The sequence below is a fragment of the Scyliorhinus torazame genome, chromosome 2 (genome assembly GCF_047496885.1).
Source record: "Scyliorhinus torazame isolate Kashiwa2021f chromosome 2, sScyTor2.1, whole genome shotgun sequence".
In the NCBI taxonomy this organism is placed as follows: Eukaryota; Metazoa; Chordata; class Chondrichthyes; order Carcharhiniformes; family Scyliorhinidae; genus Scyliorhinus; species Scyliorhinus torazame.
The window spans coordinates 362,323,134-362,349,923 of NC_092708.1; the positions used below are offsets into that span (position 1 = coordinate 362,323,134).

Consider the following 26,790-nt stretch of genomic DNA (forward strand, 5'->3'; position numbering starts at 1 on the left):
TGTTTTTTATGATCTGTGCTCTCGTTTAGCTAAGGAAACTGTATTTGATCGTTTTGATTTAACAGCACAAATTCCAATTTGTTACTTTATTTAATTTGAAAACACACAGATAAAGAGCACATTCTTTGCCAGTGATTCTAAGCAACTAAGGTAAAGGTAGCACATTCTTATGGTCTTCTATTCTCTGGCTTGAGAGCAATGCCAGCGCCAACATAAATACCAGGTTGTACATTCCATGAGCTTGAGGGAAATGCATTTTCAACTCCTCTTCATTGACTCTGGCTTCCAGTTAAGATTGTTATAGAGTTAGTTAAAAAGTTAGTTAGCTGAGGACTTTGGATTCTGGATCAGTAGCACTAAGTTTCACCAAAGTGTACAAGATGAGCGGAATGCTCCGGTTCATCAGCCGCATGTTTCTTGACTGCGTGCCACCGGCGGGATTCTATCTTCCCGCCGATTGACAATGGGATTTTCCATTGTAACCACCCACTGCGAAACCCATTGACAGGAGTGCGCTGCTGATGGGAAAATTGAATCGCAACAACCCAAGAAATCCAGCCGATATATATTTCTTATGTATCTAAAGAGCAACCAGCAGTACATAATGTACACAGCAGCGTGGGTAAGTGCTTAATTTGGTTAACATCTGGATGTCTTTAATATAGGGCTTTGTACCATTGTTAACAGAGTTCATCCTTTGAATTAATAAAACCTGAACTGCAGTGCAGGTCATTCTGGAAAATTAACTATCATGAACATTTCTCGTTCTGGTTCATTAGTCCGACTATCAGAGTATAAAATCTTCATGGAAATTCAATTTAGAAGTATTAAGTAGTAGCAATGATGTAGCAGTGATGTGCACACAACAAATACACTTGACCTAACACATTCCTGGATGCTATAAATGCTTCACGTTTATATATCAGGATCAGATATGGCATTTTGAATTTCGTAAATGGATGAGCCCAATGTTTTTTAATGAATGCCCGAAAACGTGCTCAGGGGTCTGCGTTGTAACTGAGGAAGGTCAGCAACAAGGCGCCCAATAAGGAGCTTCTCAGCTGCTTTCCTTTTTTAAAAAAAATATTTTTATTGAAGCATTTGCAAAATTTTTATAACAATAACAAACAAAACAATAATAACATAAACATCAACATGGTAAACTAGACATTTCCCACCCAACCCTTTCTGTACATCCCTTAACCATATTGCATCTACCCGCCCCCCCCTCCCCCCCAGAATGCTGCTTCTGCTGACATTTTAATTTTCCCCAAGAAAGTCGACGAACGGCTGCCCCCTCGGAGAGAACCCCAGCATTGACCCCCTCAAGGTAAACTTTATTTTCTCCAGCTTGAGGAACCCAGCCATGTCACTGACCCAAGTCTTCACACTTGGGGGTTTTGAGTCCCTCCACATTAAAAGGATCCGTCTCCGGGCTACCAGGGAGGCAAAGGCCAAAACGTCGGCCTCTTTCACTCCCTGAACTCCCGGGTCTTCTGACACTCCAAAGATCGCAATCTCTGGACTCAGCACCACCCGCGTACCTAGCACCTTGGACATTGCCTTGGCAAACCCCTGCCAGAACCCTCCAAGCTTCGGGCATGCCCAAAACATATGGACATGGTTTGCTGGGCTTCCCGCACACCTCGCACATCTATCTTCTACCCCGAAAAACTTGCTCATCCTCGCCGCCATCATATGTGCCCGGTGTACCACCTTAAACTGTATTAGACTGAGCCTAGAACATGATGAGGAGAAATTAACCCTGCTTAGGGCGTCCGCCCACAGACACGCCTCTAACTCCCCACCTAGCTCCTCCTTCCACTTGCCCTTCAGTTCCTCCACCGGGGTCTCCTCCGCCTCCAACAACACCTGATAGATATCCAACACTTTCCCCTCCCCCACTCAGGTACCGGACACTATTCTGTCCTGTATCCCCTGTGGCGGGATCAGCGGGAAAGCCAACACCTGTTTCCTCAGAAAGTCCCGGACTTGTAAATATCTGAAACCATTCCCCGGCGGCAGCTTGACCTGTCCTCCAGCACCTTCAGACTGGGAAAACTGCCGTCTATGAATAGATCTCCCATCCTCCGAATTCCTGCTCTCTGCCAACTTCGGAACCCGCCATCTATCCTGCCCGGCGCGAGCCTGTGGTTGTTGCAAATCGGGGTCCAGACTGACGCACCCTCCACCTTCTTATACCTCCTCCATTGCCACCAGATCCTCAATGCCACCACCATCACCGGGCTAGTGGAGTACCGGGCCGGCGAGAATGGCAGAGGTGCCGTTACCAGTGCTCCCAAACTGGTGCCTTTGCATGACGCTGCCTCCATCTGCTCCCATGCCGACCCCTCCCCGATTACCCACTTCCTAATCATCGCTATATTCGCCGCTTTCCTTTTTAATGGCAAAGGTTCAAAGTAAGTTTCAGCGGCCTGAACCCCAGGTTATTGGAACTTGCGCACCATGTTAAACTCAGCAAGCCCTGACTACTTACTCCATATTGCCCCTTGCAGCTGCAATGTGAAGGGACAGCCACCCATCCTTACTTCCTTTGTTTGCATCAGCATTTTGTGAAAGAAGAAACTTCACGATGTCTTCATGCTCGTTTTTGCAAGCTTCATACAATGCTGAGGCATTATCACTGGCTTGGGTATTGACACTTGCACCTGGGGATTATATTGCACAGCATACTGTAATATAGGCTGTTATCAGAAAGTATTGAGCAATTTTATGCAACAAGATGTTTTGCCAAATACCGTGCTATTCTTAATGTACATATATTTGAAAACATAAATGGTAGCTGTCCCTTTAAAATGTAAAAGGTGCGTCCATTCTGAAGCTGACAACATTCAAATTACTTGATTCGAGCATGAATCCCAGTATTCCAGCACAGTCAAGTATGAAAGTCACCAGCAGCCAGCCTGCCACATTAACAAAAAGGGAAAAGGACTGAAGCTTCTCCCACCCATGCGCTTCCTATATAATAACTCCGGCATCCTTTAACTAGATAATGGGCAAATAATATAGCTTTTGCATAGTGTCTATTCATGGGCCAATATATCAAATTATTGAATCATAGAATGACATAGCACAGACAAAGGCCATTTGACCCATCATAGCTGCACTGGTTATTTGAAAGAGCTATTAAATTAGTCTAACTCCACTACTTGTTGCACATAGCGAATTTTAGAGTTAATCCACTTTCCCCCACCCTTTCAGACAGCGTATTCCAGATCAGAGCAAATCATTGCGCAAGAAAAATCACCTCATCTTGCCTTTGGTATTTATGCCAATGAACTTGTATCAGTGTCCTTTGGTAACCGGTACTTCTACCACTGAAAACAGATTCTCCTTAATTACTTTTGTCAAAATCCCGCGTAATCTAATCGTCTCTCTTACAATGAGTTAACTGGCAATTCATTAATAATTTGCCAATACGAAACAACCATACTTACCACACTTTGTAAGAAAACGCAAAGCGTCCACTTGTCCACTTTGTGCAGCAACAAATAACGGAGTGATTCCATACATATTTGAAGCCTCAATCTTAGCACCGGACTTGATTAGAGCTTCAATGATGTCCAGATCATTTCGTACTGCAGCCTCATGAAGAGCAGTCCATCCATGGTTGCAGCGGTGATTGACATCGGCTTTATATTTTATCAGGAGTCTAACAGCTTCCACATGTTTATATTCACAGGCTGTTAAAAGAAGCAGCTTTAAATTGAAAGTAGGTGTTTAGGAAATTAGGATTTTATTTCTCAGTGGTTCAGAATCAGATTGTGTCGTTTATGCACAGAATTCTGCTAGTCTGCCCCAGTAGTACATATTTTAAAATTGAACACTGCAAAGTGGCAATTTTAGGAAGGGAAATTGTGAGATTGGAGTGTGCAATTTTGTTGTGTATTTTTTTAGCAAATATATATAATTCTCAAGCAATTACCGTGCTAGCAGCTGCAATCTGTACACAGAAACATAATTATTTGACACAGTGTTAACTGAGGTCAAGCAGTTGCGCTTCCATCATTCTTATTTTACCTTTGTAAAGCGCGGTTTCTTTTCCCTTACTAGTGATGTCACATTCGGCTCCTGCTTCCAGTAAACAAGTCATACACTCCAAATACCCTCTGCATGTTGCTAAGTATAAAGCAGTTTCTTCTGCTAGAGTCCGACAGTCTATGGTTCCAGGATAAGCTATTAAAAAAAAAAAAAATTTCAATTCAAACTTTAGGAACAGTATCCAATTTTCTTCTTGATCATTCTGTGCCTGAGTGCTGATTTCAATCATTTCAGACTTTAGCCCTATTCCATATTTTCTTATCTACTTCTTCCAATGTTACTGATTTCCCTTCCACTTTTACAGCCATGTCCGAAACATCCCTCTGCCTTTCCAATGTCTTTGGTCCATGAACCTGATCACTGGCCGAGATGATGTTTGTATAGTGTATAACTCTTTCTACTTCCTGGTTGTTTATCAAACCCATTAACTGCAACTTTCCATCAGTATATATACAGTTCTTCTCTCATCGTGTTCTGAACCTTTCTAATGCCACATTAAAGGACTCCTCCAACCTAATCAATTCTGATGCCTTATCAGAAATGTTAACCTTTAGGAACAAGACTAGGTTATTCAGCCCCTTAAGCCTGTTCCACTAATCAGTTAGGTCATGGCTGACCTGAATCTTAAGTCCATCTGCATACCTTGGTTCTGTAACCTTTAATGTAATGTCCTTGCTTAACTATATATATATATTTCTACAAAGTGTTGATGGACTGGCTAGACATTCCAACATTTATTATTTTTATTCCAGATAAACAGCATGCGTGACTTTTCACATATTTTTCTTACTTCATGTTTTCATGGGTTGTTTAACTTAAGTTAAGGAGGACAGTTAATGTGTGGGAATATGGATTTTTTTTTTAAGCTCAGTTCATAGAATTTTTTTTTACAGTGCAGAAGGAGGCCATTCGGCCCATCGAGTCTGTACCGGCTCTTGGAAAGAGCACCCTACCCAAGGTCAACACCTCCACCCTATCCCCAAACCCAGTAACCCCACCCAACACTAAGGGCAATTTTGGACACGAAGGGCAATTTATCATGGCCAATCCACCTAACCTGCACATCTTTGGACTGTGGGAGGAAACCGGAGCACCCGGAGGAAACCCACGCACACACGGGGAGGATGTGCAGACTCCGCACAGGCAGTGACCCAAGCCGGAATCGAACCTGGGACCCTGGAGCTGTGAAGCAATTGTGCTATCCACAATGCTACCGTGCTGCCCAAGTTACAAGTTACTGTTACTGCTGTACAAGTTAGATCTTGTATTGTGAGTAAACAACCGCTGACATTATAATATAATAAACATTTTTTGTCTGAGAACAACATTTTAATGGAAATGGTCTCCAATATTCTCCTGGGGGAGTTGGGGGGGTGGGGGGGTTACACAGCCTGTTTTCTCTGCCAAATAAAGGCCCTGACATACCCCAACAGAGACTTTCATTATTCTTAGCTTTAATTTAAAAATATTTGGCAGCCTTCTTAGAAAGCTAATAATATTAATTTGAAACATCTTATCAATTTGGCACACTGTATTTTTTAAACTTGGGAGGCTTACTGGTGGTTTTAAACGGTCGTATTGCAACACTAAACTAGCCCAAGACTTTGCTTAGTAAACAAAACTTCACAATATTTGTAGCTATTTTTTCAATAATCTGTTAAGTAGCTTCTTTCTCGTTACAGCAGACCACCGCTCGTCTTCAAGGCTCATTGAAGAGGCACTGCCACTTTGAAACAATAATGCTTGTTTCATACCAATACTGTATGAAATACACTAACAATTACAACCATAATCAGATCACTTCACACAACTGTATCAATCTGGCACTCTCATTTCATCCATTCATACACAAAAGTCAGAACAAATGAGGGCACATTAAATATTTACCTTGGGTGTTGGTACTGAATATCCATTATCTATTTCTCGTTCTCACTCTTTAATTCTCTCTCTAACCATATAAGAAGACATTAGGGGCATAGATTTAAGGTAAGGGGCAAGAGGTTTAGAGGGAATGTGAGGAAAGACCTTTTCATCCAGGGGCTGTTTGGAATTTGAATTTGGAACTCACTGCCTAAAAGGGCGGTAAAGGTGAGAACCCTCACAACACTTAAGAATTATTAGATGAGGACTTGAAATGCCATACCATCCAAGGCTACTGGCCAAGTGCTGGAAAATGAGATTAGAGTAGATAGATGGCCGGCATGGACATGGTGGGCTGAAGGGTCCCTTTCTGTGCTATAAAAACTCTATGACTCTATGTGTCTGTCTGTGAAACTAGTGTGATCAATGTTCTTCTTGGCCAAGTCACTGTCTAATTATCATCTCTAATGATTTATTCGCTACTTCCGCTCATCACTAACATAGAGCAGAAGTAATTTTGCAATCATATTGCATGAAAAAAACTCTGCTCAGCAGAATTCTCTGTTTTTATTTCAGATTTACAGCATCCGCGGTATTTTGATATGACATCAGCTAGGTTGAGGTAACAGCAGAAGCAATTGCAGGGATACGGGGAAGGAGTTGGGGAGTGGGTGGAACTGGATTACTTTTCAAAAGAGCTGGCTCAGGCTCAATGGGCTAAATGGCCTCCTTCTGTGCTGTACTAGTCCATGATTCTACACATTAGTGTGCTCCAGTTTTGCATGTCCTCAGCAATTCTTTGTCATTTTGTTTCACATTCCCAGCCTTTTAAAAAATCTGCTATTTAGCTTCTTCTGGTTCTGTCCAGGATGTTCTGTTTTGCTTTTGACTGCGTAAAGGTATTTTCAAATATACATTTCTGCATAGTCATCCTTTTCATTCTCAAGTCATGGACCTTGACAGGGTTAAATTCAACAGATTTAAAATGCCCTTTAGAACTGCCTCCACGGGACCAATTTGCAGAGTTATTGGACTAAATTAGCTCTTGCCAAGAGCCATCTCAGACTCGATGGACCAAATGACCTCGTTTTCTGTGTCATGTCATTCTCCCTTGAGACCCTTCACAGCTGAGCCCAACTTTGCCTTCCAAACGCACGCAATTCTAGGAGGGGATTAAATGGGGGTGAGCGCTTGTGGGAGCTTGCAGTTGTTTTCCCCTCTTCCCCCTAGTCCAGGCCACACTGAGGTTAATTGTAGCCCCAACTGTCAGCAGTTGAATCTGCTCCGATCAGGGAAATGAAACCAGGACCTACCAAACTGTGCATTCACCCACCGAGCAGTGGCAGACTTCATGATTCATATTCACTGCCCACCCTAGGCCAGCCTGATACTTCGACAGCAGAGGCAACAGAATGTGCCAACTGGACACAAAGTGATAATGCGTCAGACATTACAACAAATCATGTTGGTTACATTCATCAGTAATTGAGTTACTGAAGAAGCTGTCTTTACTGTCATGGTGGCAAGCAACAAAATTATCAATAATCTAATTAGTGACATAAAAAGTATATTGGAAGATATGAATATGGACAGCATCAAATTTGTAAATTTTGAGAATATTCAGGGCTGTTTCCCATCTCCTGGACTCTCCATGTCCTCTCCCCAAACTGCATTAAAAGTTTCAAAATCCCTTCTGTACTCCGTGGGACCACAGACAAGGAGGCCATGCAGTTTAAACTTTTATGATGCACGGCATACTGGTTCCTTCACTGTCGCTGGGTCAAAACCCTGGAGCTCCCTTCCTAACAGCACAGTGGGTGTACCGACATATGGACGGCAGCGGCTCCCCACTGCCTCCTCGGGATGGGCAACAAATGGCCCCACCCGTGAAAGAAGGAAAATAAAAATGTCCGATTACTCACTGACCTTTGAGCAGCAATTTCACGCACCGGGGTTGGTTGTAAAAGGCAGCTTCGTGCAGAGGGATCCAGCCATCTGAATTTGGCGTGGAAAGTACTTTGCCGGCTTTGATCATGTCTGACAAGGTTTCTTCGTCACCGTTACTTATCGCAATGACGACAGGGTCGAGCTCCCTGTGAATTAAAAGCAGACTCCATGTGATGATTGATGCACCGTCAATTACCACAAGACGAGAATGGTGGAACAATTGAGGCTTTATTGAGCAAGATGTTTACAATTGTACCCTTAATATATGGGCAGTGCCGTAATACATATAATATGCCACTAGTGGTGACTACCACATTCACCCCCTGTTAAAAAAAGAGTCCGGCGGGGGTGGTGGAAAACATTACAAGTTAAGTCTGTCGGAGGCCTTGACCCTCCTCTGCGATCGCCTCAGTCCTAGCGGTGATGTGGGCGCCGACTTGGTCACCTGTGACCCCGGGAGCGTGTTGTCCTCGTCTTCGTCACCCCTGAGTGGATCCAGTGGGAGGACGGATCCTGCTGGGGTGGGGGCTGCGGTGAGGTTCGCTGGAGGGAGGATGAGTGGCGCATGGGTGAATGAGGCAACCGGGGGGTGGGGGGGTAAGGTCGGGGGTGGGGATCCAGCGGGTGCCAGGTCCTGGAGAGAGATTGTGTCCAGGCGCCGGTCGGGGTGTGCCACATCGGCGTACTGCGGGTTTGCATGTAAGAGGTGGGCCTTTTCGTCCAAAGGGTCCGACTTATGGGTCCGCACATGCTTCCAGAGGTGGACAGGTCCAGGAACTGTCAGCCATGTTGGGAGTGAGACCCCGGAGGTGGACTTCCTGGGGAAGGCAAACACACGTTCGTGAGGGGTCTCGTTAGTCGCGGTGCAGAGGAGCGACCGGATGGAGTGGAGCGTGTCGGGGAGGACCTCCTGCCAGCGGAAGACCCGGAGATTTTTAGACCGTAGGGCTAGCAGGACGGCCTTCCAGACCTTCCCGTTCTCCCTCTCTACCTGCCCGTTTCCCCGGGGGTTGTAGCTGGTCGTCCTGCTCGAGGCGGTGCCCTTGCTGAGCAGGAACTGACGCAGCTCATCGCTCATGAAAGAGGATCCCCGATCACTGTGGATATAGGTGGGGAAACCGAACAGGGTGAAGATGCTGTGCAGGGCTTTGATTACCGTGGCAGAAGTCATATCAGGGCATGGAATGGTGAAAGGGAACCGGGAGTACTCATCAATCACGTTCAGAAAGTACATGTTGCGGTCGGTGGAGGGGAGGTGCCCTTTGAAGTCCATGCTGAGGCGTTCAAAGGGGCGGGAGGCCTTCACCAGGTGCGATCGATCTGGCCGGTAGAAGTGCGGCTTGCACAATGCGCAGATTTGGCAGTCTCTGGTGATGGTCCTGACCTCCTCAATGGAGTAGGGCAGGTTGTGGGCCTTGATAAAATGGAAGAACCGGGTGACCCCCGGGTGGCAGAGGTCATAGTGGAGAGCCCGGAGTCGGTCCACTTGTGTGCTGGCACATGTACCGCGGGATAGGGCATCAGGGGGCTCGGTGTGCTTACCCGGGCGATACAAGATCTCATAATAATAGGTGGAGAGCTCGATCCTCCACCTCAAGATCTTGTCATTTTTGATCTTGCCCTGCTGTGTATTATTAAACATAAAGGCAACCGACCGTTGGTCAGTGAGGAGAGTGAATCTCCTGCTGGCCAGGTAATGCCTCCAATGTCGCACAGCTTCCACAATGGCTTGGGCCTCCTTTTCGACAGAGGAGTGCCGAAATTCGGAGGCATGGAGGGTGCAGGAAAAGAAGGCCGCGGGCCTGTGTGCTTGGTTGAGGGTGGCGGCCAGGGCTACGTCCGATGCATCGCTCTCTACCTGAAAGGGGAGGGACTCGTCGACCGCGTGCATCGTGGCCTTGGTGATGTCTGCCTTGATGCAGTTGAAGACCTGGCGGGCCTCAGCCGCCAGGGATAAACTGTGGACTGAATGAGTGGGCGGGCCTTGTTCGCATAATTAGGGACCCACTGCGTGTAATAGGAGAAAAACCCCAGGCATCGTTTCAGGGCCTTGGGGCAGTGGGGGAGAGGGAGTTCCAGGAGGGGGCGCATGCGGTCGGGGTCGGGCCCTAGGACTCAATTTTCCACGACATAGCCAAGGATGGCTAAGCGGTTGGTGTGGAACATGCATTTCTCTTTATTATATGTGAGATTAAGGAGTTTGGCGGCCTGGAGGACTTTTTGGAGGTCGCACATGGGGGGTGTAGGAACGCCGGGCCTGGAAACAGCGGTGACCGACCGGGTCTGGCAACAGCAGCGAAATGTCCTTTCTTCCCACACCTATTGCAGGTCGTGCTCCGCGCCGGGCAGCGCTGCCTGGGGTGTTTGTTTTTCCAGCAAAAATAACACTTGCGCCCCCCAGAGTTGGCTGGCTGCCGCGTGGCGCAGGCTTGCTGTGAGCTGGAGTCGGCAGCTGGTGGGGCCCCCGAGGGTGCCGCGTGATCGGTGGCGTAGGACTGAACGTTAAGGGAGGCCACTTCTTTTTTTTAATATAAATATTTTATTGAAAATTTTTGGTCAACCAACACAGTACATTGTGCATCCTTTACACAATATTATAACAACACAAATAACAATGACCTATTTTATTAACAAAAAATGAATAAATAATAAATAACAAAAATGAAAACTAACCCTAATTGGCAACTGCCTTATCACAAGTAACACTCTCCAAAAATATAATTTAACAGTCCAATATATAATTATCTGTCGCAACGACCTATACATATTATACAGTATATATTAACAACCCTGAGAGTCCTTCTGGTTCCTCCTTCCCCCCCCCCCCCCCCCCCGATCCTGGGCTGCTGCTGCTGCCTTCTTTTTTCCATTCCATCTATCTTTCTGCGAGGTATTCGACGAACGGTTGCCACCGCCTGGTGAACCCTTGAGCCGACCCCCTTAGAACGAACTTAATCCGCTCTAGCTTTATAAACCCTGCCATGTCATTTATCCAGGTCTCCACCCCCGGGGGCTTGGCTTCTTTCCACATTAACAATATCCTGCGCCAGGCTACTAGGGACGCAAAGGCCAAAACATCGGCCTCTCTCGCCTCCTGCACTCCCGGCTCTTGTGCAACCCCAAATATAGCCAACCCCCAGCTTGGTTCGACCCGGACCCCCACTACTTTTGAAAGCACCTTTGTCACCCCCATCCAAAACCCCTGTAGTGCCGGGCATGACCAAAACATATGGGTATGATTCGCTGGGCTTCTCGAGCACCTCGCACACCTATCCTCCAGCCCAAAAAATTTACTGAGCCGTGCTCCAGTCATATGCGCCCTGTGTAATACCTTAAACTGAATCAGGCTTAGCCTGGCACACGAGGACGACGAGTTTACCCTGCTTAGGGCATCTGCCCACAGCCCCTCCTCGATCTCCTCCCCCAGCTCTACTTCCCATTTCCCTTTTAGTTCATCTACCATAGTCTCCCCTTCGTCCCTCATTTCCCTATATATATCTGACACCTTACCATCCCCCACCCATGTCTTTGAGATCACTCTGTCCTGCACCTCGTGTCAGGAGCTGCGGGAATTCCCTCACCTGTTGCCTCGCAAAAGCCCTCAGTTGCATATACCTGAATGCATTCCCTTGGGGCAACCCATATTTCTCGGTCAGCGCTCCCAGACTCGCGAACTTCCCATCCACAAACAGATCTTTCAGTTGCGTTATTCCTGCTCTTTGCCACATTCCATATACCCCATCCATTCCCCCCGGGGCAAACCTATGGTTGTTTCTTATCGGGGACCCCCCCAAGGCTCCAGTCTTTCCCCTATGCCGTCTCCACTATCCCCAAATCTTCAGTGTAGCCACCACCACCGGGCTTGTGGTGTAGTTCCTCGGTGAGAACGGCAATGGGGCTGTCACCATAGCCTGTAGGCTAGTCCCCCTACAGGACGCCCTCTCTAATCTCTTCCACGCCGCTCCCTCCTCCTCTCCCATCCACTTACTCACCATTGAAATATTAGCGGCCCAATAATACTCACTTAGGCTCGGTAGTGCCAGCCCCCCCCTATCCCTGCTACGCTGTAAGAATCCCTTCCTCACTCTCGGGGTCTTCCTGGCCCACACAAAACCCATGATGCTCTTTTCAATCCTTTTTAAAAAAGCCTTCGTGATCACCACCGGGAGGCACTGAAACACAAAGAGGAATCTCGGGAGGACCACCATCTTAACCGCCTGCACCCTCCCTGCCAGTGACAGGGATACCATATCCCATCTCTTGAAATCCTCCTCCATTTGTTCCACCAACAGCGTTAAATTTAACCTATGCAATGTGCCCCAATTCTTGGCTATCTGGATCCCCAGGTAACGAAAGTCCCTTGTTACCTTTCTCAACGGTAGGTCCTCTATTTCTCTACTCTGCTCCCCTGGATGCACCACAAACAACTCACTTTTCCCCATGTTCAATTTATACCCTGAAAAATCCCCAAACTCCCCAAGTATCCGCATTATTTCAGGCATCCCCTCCGCCGGGTCTGCCACGTATAGTAGCAAATCGTCCGCATACAAAGATACCCGGTGTTCTTCTCCTCCTCTAAGTACTCCCCTCCACTTCTTGGAACCCCTCAACGCTATCGCCAGGGGCTCAATCGCCAGTGCAAACAATAATGGGGACAGAGGGCATCCCTGCCTTGTCCCTCTATCGAGCCGAAAATATGCAGATCCCCGTCCATTCGTGACCACGCTCGCCATCGGGGCCCTATACAACAGCTGCACCCATCTAACATACCCCTCTCCAAAACCAAATCTCCTCAACACCTCCCACAAATAATCCCACTCCACTCTATCAAATGCTTTCTCGGCATCCATCGCCACTACTATCTCCGTTTCCCCCTCTGGTGGGGCCATCATCATTACCCCTAACAGCCTCCGTATATTCGTGTTCCGCTGTCTCCACTTCACAAACCCAGTTTGGTCCTCGTGGACCACCCCCGGGACACATTCCTCTATTCTCATTGCCATTACCTTGGCCAGGATCTTGGCATCTACATTTAGGAGGGAAATAGGTCTATAGGACCTGCATTGTAGCGGGTCCTTTTCCTTCTTTAAGAGAAGCGATATCGTTGCTTCAGACATAGTCGGGGGCAGTTGTCCCCTTTCCTTTGCCTCATTAAAGGTCCTCGTCAATACCGGGGCGAGCAAGTCCACATATTTTCCATAGAATTCGACTGGGAATCCATCCGGTCCCGGGGCCTTTCCCGCCTGCATGCTCCTAATTCCTTTCACCACTTCTTCTACCTCGATCTGTGCTCCCAGACCCACCCTTTCCTGCTCTTCCACCTTGGGAAATTCCAGCCGATCCAAGAAGCCCATCATTCTCTCCCTCCCATCCGGGGGTTGAGCTTCATATAATTTTTTATAAAATGTCTTGAACACTCCATTCACTCTCTCCGCTCCCCGCTCCATCTCTCCTTCCTCATCCCTCACTCCCCCTATTTCCCTCGCTGCTCCCCTTTTCCTCAATTGGTGTGCCAGCAACCTGCTCGCCTTCTCCCCATATTCGTACTGTACACCCTGTGCCTTCCTCCATTGTGCCTCTGCAGTGCCCGTAGTCAGCAAGTCAAATTCTACATGTAGCCTTTGCCTTTCCCTGTACAGTCCCTCCTCTGGTGCTTCCGCATATTGTCTGTCCACCCTCAAAAGTTCTTGCAGCAACCGCTCCCGTTCTTTACTCTCCTGCTTCCCTTTATGTGCCCTTATTGATATCAGCTTCCCTCTAACCACTGCCTTCAGCGCCTCCCACACCACTCCCACCTGGACCTCCCCATTATCATTGAGTTCCAAGTACTTTTCAATGCACCCCCTCACCCTTAGACACACCCCCTCATCTGCCATTAGTCCCATGTCCATTCTCCAGGGTGGGCGCCCTCCTGTTTCCTCCCCTATCTCCAAGTCCACCCAGTGTGGAGCGTGATCCGAAATGGCTATAGCCGTATACTCCGTTCCCCTCACCTTCGGGATCAACGCCCTTCCCAGCACAAAAAAGTCTACTCGTGAGTAGACTTTATGGACATAGGAGAAAAACGAGAACTCCTTACTCCTAGGTCTGCTAAATCTCCACGGGTCTACACCTCCCATCTGCTCCATAAAATCTTTAAGTACCTTGGCTGCTGCCGGCCTCCTTCCAGTCCTGGACTTCGACCTATCCAGCCCTGGTTCCAACACCGTAGTAAAATCTCCCCCCATTACCAGCTTTCCCATCTCTAGGTCCGGAATGCGTCCTAGCATCCGCCTCATAAAATTGGCATCATCCCAGTTCGGGGCATATACGTTTACCAAAACCACCGTCTCCCCCTGTAGTTTGCCACTCACCATCACGTATCTGCCCCCGTTATCCGCCACTATAGTCTTTGCCTCGAACATTACCCGCTTCCCCACTAATATAGCCACCCCCCTGTTTTTCGCATCTAGCCTCGAATGGAACACCTGCCCCACCCATCCTTTGCGTAGCCTAACCTGGTCTATCAGTTTCAGGTGCGTTTCCTGTAACATAACCACATCTGCCTTAAGTTTCTTAAGGTGTGCGAGTACCCGTGCCCTCTTTATCGGCCCGTTCAGCCCTCTCACGTTCCATGTGATCAGCCGGGTTGGGGGGCTTCCTACCCACACCCCCCCTTGTCGATTAGCCATCCCCTTTTTCCAGCTCCTCACCCGGTTCCCACGCAGCTGTATCTCCCCCAGGCGGTTTCCCCCCGCCCATCCCCTCCCATACCAGCTCCCCCCTCTCCCCAGCAGCAGCAACCCAGTAATTCCCCCCTCCCACCCCCCCCGCTAGATCCCCCGCTAGCGTAATTACTCCCCCCATGTTGCTCCCAGAAGTCAGCAAACTCTGGCCGACCTCGGCTTCCCCCCGTGACCTCGGCTTGCACCGTGCGACGCCCCCTCCTTCCTGCTTCTCTATTCCCGCCATGATTATCATAGCGCGGGAACCAAGCCCGTGCTTCTCCCTTGGCCCCGCCCCCAATGGCCAACGCCCCATCTCCTCCACCTCCCCTCCTCCCCCCATCACCACCTGTGGAAGAGAGAAAAGTTACCACATCGCAGGATTAGTACATAAAACTCCTCTTTCCCCCCCTTTTAACCCCCCTCTTCGCCCCCCACATTCGCCCCACCACTTTGTTCAAATGTTCTTTTTAATAACCCGCTCATTCCAGTTTTTCTTCCACAATAAAAGTCCACGCTTCATCCGCCGTCTCAAAGTAGTGGTGCCTCCCTCGATATGTGACCCACAGTCTTGCCGGTTGCAGCATTCCAAATTTTATCTTCTTTTTATGAAGCACCGCCTTGGCCCGATTAAAGCTCGCCCTCCTTCTCGCCACCTCCGCACTCCAGTCTTGATAAACGTGGATCACCGCGTTCTCCCATTTACTGCTCCGAGTTTTCTTTGCCCATCTAAGGACCATTTCTCTATCCTTAAAACGGAGGAATCTCACCACTATGGCTCTGGGAATTTCTCCTGCTCTCGGTCCTCGCGCCATCACTCGGTATGCTCCCTCCACCTCCAACGGACCCGCCGGGGCCTCCGCTCCCATTAACGAGTGCAGCATCGTGCTCACATATGCCCCGACGTCCGCTCCCTCTGCACCTTCAGGAAGACCAAGAATCCTCAGGTTGTTCCTCCTTGCGTTGTTCTCCAGTGCCTCCAACCTTTCCACACATCGTTTCTGATGTGCCTCCTGCGTCTCCGTCTTCACCACCAGGCCCTGTATATCGTCCTCATTCTCGGCTGCCTTTGCCTTCACGACCCGATGCTCCCGCTCCTGGGTCTTTTGTTCCTCCTTTAGCCCTTCGATCGCCTGTAGTATCGGGGCCAACAGCTCTTTCTTCATTTCCTTTTTGAGCTCTTCCACACAGCATTTCAAGAACTCTTGTTGTTCAGGGCCCCATGTTAAACTGCCACCTTCCGACGCCATCTTGGTTTTTGCTTGTCTTCCTTGCCGCTGTTCTAAAGGATCCACTGCAATCCGGCCACTTTCTCCTCCTTTTTTCATCCGTATCCAGGGGGGATTCCCTTCTGGTTTACCGCACAGTGTTTTTAGCCGTCAAAATTGCCGTTGGGGCTCCTATCAAGAGCCCAAAAGTCCGTTTCACCGGGAGCTGCCGAAACGTGCAACTCAGCTGGTCATCGCCGCACCCGGAAGTTAAGGGAGGGGGGGAGGCCACTTCTAACGAATTAGCGAGCTGCCTAGTTCCCGCAAGATCGTACTCCCTTCCAGTAGCCGCTGGCAGACATACGTAGACTTCATGCCCGTGACGTAAGCGTCACTAATTAAAATTTTGGTGTGCTGGACTGCCGAAACTGCCTGGCAGTCACAGTTCCTACCTAGGATGTGCAGGGCACGCCAGAAATTGTCCAGATTCCCCGGAGAGTTGCTTTCTCGTGGCCAGGAGGTGCCTGGCGTATACTTGATTGACTGGTCGAACGTAATGTCCCTTCATGCGCTCCATCGCTTCGGAGTAGGTGGGCGCATCCCGGATGAGGGGAAAAATGTCAGCGCTCACCCGTGAATAGAGGACTTGGAGTTCCTGCGGGTCCGAGGGTTCTTCAGCAGCTGTTCTGAGGTAGCTTTCAAAGCAGGCTAGCCAGTGATCAAAGGCGGACGTAGCATTGGCTGCTTGAGGGCTCAGTTGCAGGTGATCCGGCTTGATGAGGAGATCTATCGTTTAAAAAATCTTGCTCAATAAATTGATGCACCGTCAATTACCACAAGACGAGAATGGTGGAACAATCGAGGCTTTATTGAGCAAGATGTTGTGCCTCCTGTAGCTGGAACCAGAATGGCTGCATCTCAGAAAAGCACACACATTTTTACGCTGCCTGCTGGGAGGAGCCAGCAGGCAGGGATTTACCATTGTACCCTTAATATACGGGCAGTGCCGTAATACATATAATATGCCACTAGTGGTGACTACCACAATGATATATGCAGCAGCGTACAGTCCTTAGAGCAGAAATCAGGAGCACACCTCCTCCTGGCTGGAGATGTACAATGAGGTGTAAAGAGACTGGATTCAGTCATGAACTAGTCAGTCTGGACAAAACCTCCATGGGGGGGGGGGGGGGGGGGTCATTTTGCTTTGCTGAAGCCCCGGTTCATCCCCGCTCTTAAATCGTGGCCACAGGTACCAGCAGCAGGGACTGATGACCGGTTCGGTCCCCACGTCTCCCACATGTCCAGTGTCTCTTGGGGGGCTCGGTGTCACAGGGAGTTCACAGAGAGCCAGGGAACCGCGCAGAATGCAACAAAAAAACAATTTCCAGCAACAAAAAATAAACACTCCCGTGGTTCAGTTTGAACCCAAGTTCCCCCGCCAGTCCTCCCTCCCTCTCCACAACCTGGAGCATCTTCCTCCCGAGTCCCTCTTGTGACCCTGACTGGATTGTTTCACGGAATGGGGTCGTTTGGGTAAAGATGACCTCTGATAAAAGACATCGGAATCGTGTTGCAAGCGGACTTTTTTTTTAAACACAATGCGACTGTCTGCGATACTGTTATCAAAAAATAAATTTTCACAAACACGATTGGTGAGAAAGTATTCTCCCGCCTCTGGATCGCTTCGATCCTCCAGTTTCTTGTTTTAAAAATCAACCAGCTGTTTTCTGGGGGAGATGTCTGGTGCTATGTTTTTTTAAAATGAGAACATTGTCCCCCCCCCCCTCCCTCCCTCCCTCCCTCCCTCACACCCCTCCTTCCTTCCCTCACACTCTTCCCTTCCTCCTTCTCTTCCTTTCAATGAAGGAGGGACACCCCTCAGTTTGAAGACAAAAGACACTCACACATCCGGCTTGGACAGCCTGAAGAGCCTGCCGTCGTATCTCCTGGAGTAGGTTATTCTCGGAGGGTTCGCAGTCGGAGCAGCATTGGTGGCGCCAGGCGACCTGGGGGAACGACGGCAGTGAAACAGGGAGAAATAGTGGGAATAAGAGAAGCCCGTCATTCCGCCCGCCCGCCTTTTCGGAGTCAGCGTGAGGAGAGCTTGCTCTCCAATCTGCTCCTCGCGCTTGTTTATTTTTGGCTTGGGAGACGCCGAGGGAGCACTTGACCATATAAAGACAATAGGGAGCTGGGCGGCCTGGATAAAGGAAGGGGCGCCTCGCAGGGAACCCACAAATTATTACCCCCCCTGCCCCCGCTTCAGTTCAGCACAGCTCGGAATTCGGCTGCTGCTATTCATCTTTTGCTACTATCAAACCAAATCAGAGGATGGCCGGCTATTTGAAGACGACGGCAATGCCAAAGTCAATATGAATCGCACAAGTCAGAAAGCCGATATGGGGCGCGGGGGGGGGGGGGGGGGTGCAATTGTTGGAAATCTGAAACAAAAATAAACTTGCAGCAACTCGTCTGCGAGGACAGAAGTAAATCGGGAGATGGTTAGCTCGGAGGAAACAAAACATTACCAAGTAGCTGAAATAGCCAGAGTGCATCCCTCTAGAGAGAGACAGAGAGCAAACCCAAACAGGTGAGCTGGATCAATCTGAAATGTTGCAAAGACAAGAGAAGGAACAGGTGACAGACAGGCTGGCACCCAGGTCTCCTCTGTCAGACTGGACACAGACTTGTGCAAAATGTCACCCTCCCCCCTCTCCGAGCCCCGACATAAAACACTCCCGCTGTGCTCTGATTCTGCACTGTAGTGGCATTTCGGTTAGAAAGCGTGCATGCCTTTCACTTCAAACTCTATTAGTTTATGAATGATACACTAGGCAGCACAAGCAGCAAGTATGTGATCCACAGCTATTGAGAATGAACACGTTCTGTTTAGAGGCCACTTTAACCGCACGCATATATCACACATACACACACTCTCTTCTGCATTTATGAGCGGCTCCATAGCTCAGGGGTTAGAGCACTGGTCTTGTAAACCAGGGGTCGCGAGTTCAAATCTCGCTGGGGCCTGGGAACTAGGTTTTTATCATATCCGATTTGTTTCCCCAAACGAACCCCAAGACTTTGCTCCAACCCTGCCCCGGGAATATTCATCCGAAGAGGCCGAGTTCAGCCTCAGCTTTGACAAACTTTTCTCTCCGCAGATGCTGTCAGACCTGCTGAGCTTGTCCAGTATTTTCTGTTTTGATTCCAGCAGCCGCAGTCATTTGCTTTTAAGCCCGAGCCAGTGTGTTTGTGTGGCGGTCTCTTTTGATCTGTGGGGTTGTCAGTCTGAATCAGGCGTGCATGCATTGTGCCCTGGATACCTACATGTTTTTGGGACAGGGCTGCGGGACAGCGTTCTGGGGCTGAACTCGGCTCCTGGAGAGATGCTGGGCCGAGGAGGACGAGGACATCGCCAGGCTTTGCTCCACGGCCATCTGAATGAGTTCATCTTCACTCAGGCTGCTGTACAGGCTGTATTCCTCCTGGCCAAACGTAGGGCGCGATTCCCGGGTGGAAGTGACTCCCGTCGCCATCCTCCCGCAGCGTCAGGGGCTGTGGATTGGGAAACAAACAACAAAAACTTCTAAGAAGCTGGTTCTCGCCAAAAAGTTTTCTTGTCGCATTCCTTGCCATGTATGTGCAGTTCTGGACAGACAAAAAATTCAGGGAGGTCCTAGGGAAATCAACGCGCTGGGTGCATGTGATTATTCTGGATTGTTCAACTCGGCGTCTTTATTCTACTCACTGAGCTGCCCGGCCTGTGACTTGTTACATTTCAAAGATGTGGACGTTCAGAGGTTGCTATCACCTTATAGTCCTGGATCTGGAACATTGGGCATGTGGTAAGGAGCAGCCAGTCATCACCTGGGGCGGGAAACCAGAGAGTCATCCAGGCTCAAAACGTTCCCTCCCTTCTCTCTCCACAGATGCTGTCAAACCTGCTGAGATTGTCCGGTATTTTCCGTTTTTGCTTTACCTCAGGTATGAGTTCTTGGTCACAAGGAGTCATAGTCATAGAGGTCTCCTGCACAGAAAAGGCCCATCTTCTGCGCCGGTCAAAAACACCCATCTAACTATTCTAATCCCATTCCCAGCACTTGGCCCATAGCCTTGTGTGCCTTGGCATCGCAAGTGCACATCTAAATACCCCTTAAATGTTGTGAGGGTCTGTGCCTCCACCACCTTGTCAGACAGCGAGTTCCAGACTCCCACCACCCTCTGGGTGAAAAAGCTTTTCCTCATCTCAACATGAACACCCCACCCCCCCAGTCTCCTAATAATCTTTATTGTCACAAGTAAGCTTACATTAACTCTGCAATGAAGTTACTGTGAAAAGCCCCTAGTCGCCACATTCCGGCACCTGTTCGGATACACAGAGGGAGAATTCAGAATGTCCAAATGACCTAATAGCACGTCTTCCGGAACTTGTGGGAGGAAACCGGAGCACCCGGAGAAAACCCACGTAGACACAGGGAGAACGTGCAGACTCCGCACCGGTAGTGACTCAAGCCGGGAATCGAACCTTTGACCCTGGTGCTGTGAAGCCATGGGGCTAACCAGTACGCTACCGTGCTGCCCACTCCTGCACAGAAATGACTTCCCCCCCCCCCCCCCCCCCCCCCCCTTTTTGAGGAACTAGGATCCCATACATTTTCATCAACCAATGCCAGGGATTCATGATTTACAGCCACATTTTCTGTATTCGTTCACTGGGTGTGGACATCGCTGGCAAGGCTGGCATTTATTGCCCATCCCTAATTGCCATTGAGAGGGCGGTGTTGGGTGGAACTGCCTTCTTGAACCGCTGCAGCCCATGTGGTGTAGCTGCTTCCACAGTGCATGTTAGGGAGAGAGTTCCAGGATTTTGATCCAATGACAGTGAAGGAATAACAATATATTTCCAAGTCGGCTTGATGTGCGGCTTGGAGGGGTTTTCCCATGCGTCTGCTGCCCTTCCAGATGGTAAAGGTTGTGAGTTTGGAAGGTGCTGTCGAAGGAGCCTTGGCAAGGTGCACCTCCTCCATTACTGCATACTTCACCCAGTCACATAAAAAAAAACCACAGGATCAGATTCTAGACCCTCTGCACCACAGCTTGATATCGTGAAATTATATATATATATAATATCTATATATTTTTTTAATCAACTGTTACCACGTCCAAATCACAGCTATCACCATCTGATCCATCATTAACCTTGAGTAGCTGAATGGTGAGGAATCTACCTGCAGAGCGGGGGCTATTGTGTTCTCTGCATTGCATGGCGCCAATTTAAAAGAGCCAAGCAAATTCAAAATGAACAGGATTATGCAAGATTCATCAATTAATCCTGAACAACCAATTCACTTCAAATTTAGAATTAAATTCAAATTCTCACCTTGGTGTAATTAATGGAGATGTTTCACTTAGACAGGCGGAATTTCACTCATAAAAATCACTAACATGACAGGAAGAAATGTATGATATATATTCTTGATTTTTATTACCCTTCAGCACACAGCTGCATTCAGTATCAGCATTCAGTATCAAAGCCAATTCTGAGGTATAACAACAATTTATATGGCCAATCAAATAATTTCCCACCAGTTGTGTTTTTTTTCCTCCTCCAGCATCCTCCTTTGGTGACACTTCACATTATTCAACTCAGTAGGATCGGCTTTGCCTATTCCACTCTTACTTATCCAGTCGTAACTAAAGAAATGCCCGCAATATCTTCTCTTCCAATCACTTGCACTGTTACCTCTGGCATTCCCCAAGGATCTACCCTCGGTCACCTCCCACTTTTCATCTGTACATTGCCTCTTAGGGACATAATCTAAAGAGAAATAGCTTCCACATGTATTCGATGATTCCAAACCTTACCTCAGCGCAACCCCTCAACCCCTTCACTATCTCAATGTTATGATGTGGCGATGCCGGCGTTGGACTGGGGTAGGCACACTAAGAAGATTTACAACACCAGGTTAAAGTCCAACACGTTTGTTTTGATTCACTAGCTTTCGGAGTGCAGCTCCTTCCTCAGGTGAAGGCTCCTATCTCTATGTTGTCAGACTGTTAATCTTCCAGTTCTAGATAACCAGCAGCTTCCTCCAATTAAACATTAAGAGGACAGAAGATATTATCATAGAATCATAGAATTTACAGTGGAAGGAGGCCATTCGGCGCATCGAGTCTGCACCGGCTCTTGGAAAAAGCACCCTACCCAAGGTCAACACCTCCACCCTATACCCATAACCCAGTAACCCCACCCAATACTGAGGGCAATTTTGGACACTAAGGGCAATTTATCACGGCCAATCCACCTAACCTGTACATCTTTGGACTGTGGGAGGAAACCGGAGCACCCGGAGGAAACCCACGCACACATGGGGAGGATGTGCAGACTCCACACAGACAGTGACCCAGGGTGGAATTGAACCTGTGACCCTGGAGCTGTGAAGCAATTGTGCTATCCACAATGCTACCGTGCTGCCCTAATCTAAATTATGTTCAACCCCCACCACAAACTCTATTCATTCCTACAGGTCCCATCCCTCACCTTGCCCACTGTCTCCAGTGGAACCAGACTATTCGTAAATTAACATTAATGAACTGAGTCTCAGCCCCAAATTCTCTCCATTACAAAGACCACCTACTTCCACTTCAGTAACATCTCTATCTTCACCCTACACCCTGCTCCAATGCACTTGTTTCCTTCAGACTCAACTATTCCAGTGTTCATCTTGCCAGCCTCCCATCTTTCACCCTCCATAAACGTGAACTTGTCAAATACTCTGCTGCCCATATCCTAACTCGTGCCAAGTTCCGCTTGCTCATCATCTCTGTGCTCACTGGTCTACCAACACATTAATTTTAAAATTTTCATCCTGCTGTTCAACTATCGTCATGGCCACACCCATTGCCATCTCTATAGCCTCCCAGTCTGGCCCTACAAGACTCCAGGAACTCTATCCCTCCAACTCTGGCCGCTTGCGGATCCCTCATTTCCTTATGTCATCACTGATTGGTGTGGTTTCAGTTGTACAGGCCCTAGATTTTCCACCTTATATCTCAACATCTCTAAATCTCACTCCCTTTTTTAAGATCCTCCTTCAAATCTAGCCATTTTACCAAGTTCTTAATCACCTATCCTAATATCTCCTTTCCTGATTTAATCTTATCTGGTTACATTCCTAGCGCTTCGGGATTTTTTTTACATTAAGTCCACAACATAAATGCAATTTGTTGTTGTCAACAATAGTCTCTCGCATTTCGAAAATAAAATCCAGAAGGAGAAGTGCATACAGGGGGAAAAAAACCTTTTATTGGGTCAGGAGTTCGGAGGAGGAGGAGCAGTCTTTGTCAGGGAGAGAACCTGAGAACATCTAAGACACTCATAAGGTAAGAAGGTAAGTAAGTGATTTTTACTCATTTTTACTTTTATACCTTTTTCAAATTGTGTGTGTCGGGGGGGAAACTGAAGTGACATCACAGAAAAGCTGTGGCCTGAGTGGCTGGTTGGGAATCTACACTAAATTAAAAAAATTAAGCATTGGTAACTAATTAAACATAATTACTTAATTATAATTTACAGTTAAAAAACTGTAAATTTTAAAAAACTTTTAATTTTAATTAATTGACGCAATGTCAGTTAGAGGGGTGCAGTGCTCTGACTGTGAGATGTGGCAGGTCCGGGAGGCTTCCAGCGGCCCGGATGGCTTCATCTGCAGAAAGTGCACCCAACTGGAGCTCCTCACAGACCACATGGTTCGGTTGGAGCAGCAATTGGATGCACTTAGGAGCATGCAGGTGGCGGAAAGCGTCATAGATCGCAGTTATATAAATGTGGTCACACCCAAGGTGCAGGCAGAGAAATGGGTGACCACCAGAAAGGGCAGGCAGTCAGTGCAGGAATCCCCTGTGGTTGTCCCCCTCTCGAACAGGTATACCCCTTTGGATACTGTCGGGGGGGATAGCCTATCGGGAGAAAACAACAGCAGCCAGAGCAGTGGCACCACGGTTGGCTCTGATGTTCAGAAGGGAGGGTCAAAGCGCAGAAGAGCAATAGTAATAGGGGACTCTATAGTCAGGGGCACAGATAGGCGCTTCTGTGGACGTGAAAGAGACTCCAGGATGGTATGTTGCCTCCCTGGTGCCAGGGTCCAGGATGTCTCCGAACGGGTAGAGGGCATCCTGAAGGGGGAGGGCAAACAGGCAGAGGTCGTTGTACATATTGGTACTAACGACATAGGCAGGAAGGGGCATGAGGTCCTGCAGCAGGAGTTCAGGGAGCTAGGCAGAAAGTTAAAAGACAGGACCTCTAGGGTTGTAATCTCGGGATTACTCCCTGTGCCACGTGCCAGTGAGGCTAGAAATAGGAAGATAGAGCAGCTAAACACGTGGCTAAACAGCTGGTGTAGGAGGGAGGGTTTCCGTTATCTGGACCACTGGGAGCTCTTTGGGGCAGGTGTTACCTATATAAGAAGGACGGGTTGCATCTAAACTGGAGAGGCATAAATATCCTGGCCGCGAGGTTTGCTAGTGTCACACGGGAGGGTTTAAACTAGTATGGCGCGCGGGTGGGCACGGGAGCGATAGGTCAGAAGATGAGAGCATTGAGGGAGAACTAGGGAATAGGGACAGTGGGGCTCTGAGGCAGAGCAGACAGGGAGAAGTTGCTGAACACAGCGGGTCTGGTGGCCTGAAGTGCATATGTTTTAATGCAAGAAGTATTACGGGTAAGGCAGATGAACTTAGAGCTTGGATTAGTACTTGGAACTATGATGTTGTTGCCATTACAGAGACCTGGTTGAGGGAAGGGCAGGATTGGCAGCTAAACATTCCAGGATTTAGATGTTTCAGGCGGGATAGAGGGGGATGTAAAAGGGGTGGCGGAGTTACGCTACTGGTTAGGGAGACTATCACAGCTGTACTGCGGGAGGACACCTCAGAGGGCAGTGAGGCTATATGGGTAGAGATCAGGAATAAGAAGGGTGCAGTCACAATGTTGGGGGTTTACAACAGGCCTCCCAACAGCCAGCAGGAGATAGAGGAGCAGGTAGACAGATTTTGCAAAAAGTAAAAACAACAGGGTTGTGGTGATGGGAGACTTCAACTTCCCCAATATTGACTGGGACTTACTTAGTGCCAGGGGCTTAGACGGGGCGGAGTTTGTAAGCATCCAGGACGGCTTCTTAAAACAATATGTAGACAGTCCAACTAGGGAAGGGGCGGTACTGGACCTGGTATTGGGGAATGAGCCCGGCCAGGTGGTAGAAGTTTCAGTAGGGGAGCATTTCGGGAACAGCGACCACAATTCAGTAAGTTTTAAAGTGCTGGTGGACAAGGATAAGAGTGGTCCTAGGATGAATGTGCTAAATTGGGGGAAGGCCAATTATAACAATATTAGGCGGGAACTGAAGAACATAGATTGGGGGCGGATGTTTGAGGGCAAATCAACATCTGACATGTGGGAGGCTTTCAAGTGTCAGTTGAAAGGAATTCAGGACCGGCATGTTCCTGTGAGGAAGAAGGATAAATACGGCAATTTTTGGGAACCTTGGATAACGAGAGATATTGTAGGCCTCGTCAAAAAGAAAAAGGAGGCATTTGTCAGGGCTAAAAGGCTGGGAACAGACGAAGCCTGTGTGGAATATAAGGAAAGTAGGAAGGAACTTAAGCAAGGAGTCAGGAGGGCTAGAAGGGGTCACAAAAAGTCATTGGCTAATAGGCTGAAGGAAAATCCCAATGCTTTTTACACGTACATAAAAAGCAAGAGGGTAGCCAGGGAAAGGGTTGGCCCACTGAAGGATAGGCAAGGGAATCTATGTGTCGAGCCAGAGGAAATGGGCGAGGTACTAAATGAATACTTTGCATCAGTATTCACCAAAGAGAAGAAATTGGTAGCTGTTGAGTCTGGAGAAGGGTGTGTAGATAGCCTGGGTCACATTGAGATCCAAAAAGACGAGGTGTTGGGTATCTTAAAAAATATTAAAGTAGATAAGTCCCCAGGGCCTGATGGGATCTACCCCAGAATACTGAAGGAGGCTGGAGAGAAAATTGCTGAGGCCTTGACAGAAATCTTTGGATCCTCACTGTCTTCAGGTGATGTCCCGGAGGACTGGAGAATAGCCAATGTTGTTCCTCTGTTTAAGAAGGGTAGCAAGGATAATCCAGGGAACTACAGGCCGGTGAGCCTTACTTCAGTGGTAGGGAAATTACTGGAGAGAATTCTTCGAGACAGGGTCTACTCCCATTTGGAAGCAAATGGATGTATTAGTGAGAGGCAGCATTCTTTTGTGAAGGGGAGGTCGTGTCTCACTAACTTGATAGAGTTTTTCGAGGAGGTCACAAAGATGATTGATGCAGGTAGGCCAGTGGATGTTGTCTATATGGACTTCTGTAAGGCCTTTGACAAGGTCCCTCATGGTAGATTAGTACAAAAGGTGAAATCACACGGGATCAGGGGTGAGCTGGCAAGGTGGATACAGAACTGGCAAGGTCATAGAAGGCAGAGAGTAGCAATGGAAGGATGCTTTTCTAATTGGAGGGCTGTGACCAGTGGTGTTCCACAGGGACCAGTGCTGGGACCTTTGCTGTTTGTAGTATATATAAATGATTTGGAGGAAAATGTAACTGGTGTGATTAGTAAGTTTGCAGACGACACAAAGGTTGGTGGAATTGCGGATAGCGATGAGGACTGTCAGAGGATACAGCAGGATTTAGATTGTTTGGAGACTTGGGCGGAGAGATGGCAGATGGAGTTTAATCCGGTCAAATGTGAGGTAATGCATTTTGGAAGGTCTAATGCAGGTAGGGAATATACAGTGAATGGTAGAACCCTCAAGAGTATTGAAAGTCAAAGAGATCTAGGAGTACAGGTCCACAGGTCACTGAAAGGGGCAACACAGGTGGAGAAGGTAGTCAAGAAGGCATACGGCATGCTTGCCTTCATTGGCCGGGGCATTGAGTATAAGAATTGGCAAGTCATGTTGCAGTTGTATAGAACCTTAGTTAGGCCACAC

At 48.2% G+C, this 26,790-nt stretch overlaps 1 protein-coding gene and 1 non-coding gene across 3 annotated transcripts in view; one reads left to right on the forward strand and one right to left on the reverse strand.

The window, feature by feature from the left end:
• Positions 1-26,790, reverse strand: part of asb2a.1 (ankyrin repeat and SOCS box containing 2a, tandem duplicate 1) — a 67,525-nt gene that overhangs the window by 28,712 nt on the left and 12,023 nt on the right. Inside the window, exons 2-7 of one of the 2 annotated variants that reach the window (XM_072492580.1) lie at positions 19,112-19,339; positions 17,689-17,790; positions 7,849-8,015; positions 4,042-4,197; positions 3,459-3,704; positions 2,498-2,669 (exon numbers count right to left, since the gene is read on the reverse strand). In XM_072492580.1, the coding sequence (XP_072348681.1) occupies positions 2,498-2,669; positions 3,459-3,704; positions 4,042-4,197; positions 7,849-8,015; positions 17,689-17,790; positions 19,112-19,320 (1,052 nt within the window). In that variant the 5' untranslated portion in view covers positions 19,321-19,339. The remainder of the gene's footprint in view (positions 1-2,497; positions 2,670-3,458; positions 3,705-4,041; positions 4,198-7,848; positions 8,016-17,688; positions 17,791-19,111; positions 19,340-26,790) is intronic. The other variant, XM_072492581.1, reaches the window with a different exon arrangement.
• Positions 18,739-18,811, forward strand: trnat-ugu (transfer RNA threonine (anticodon UGU)). Its single transcript has one exon. It is a non-coding gene; the product is annotated as a tRNA-Thr (tRNA).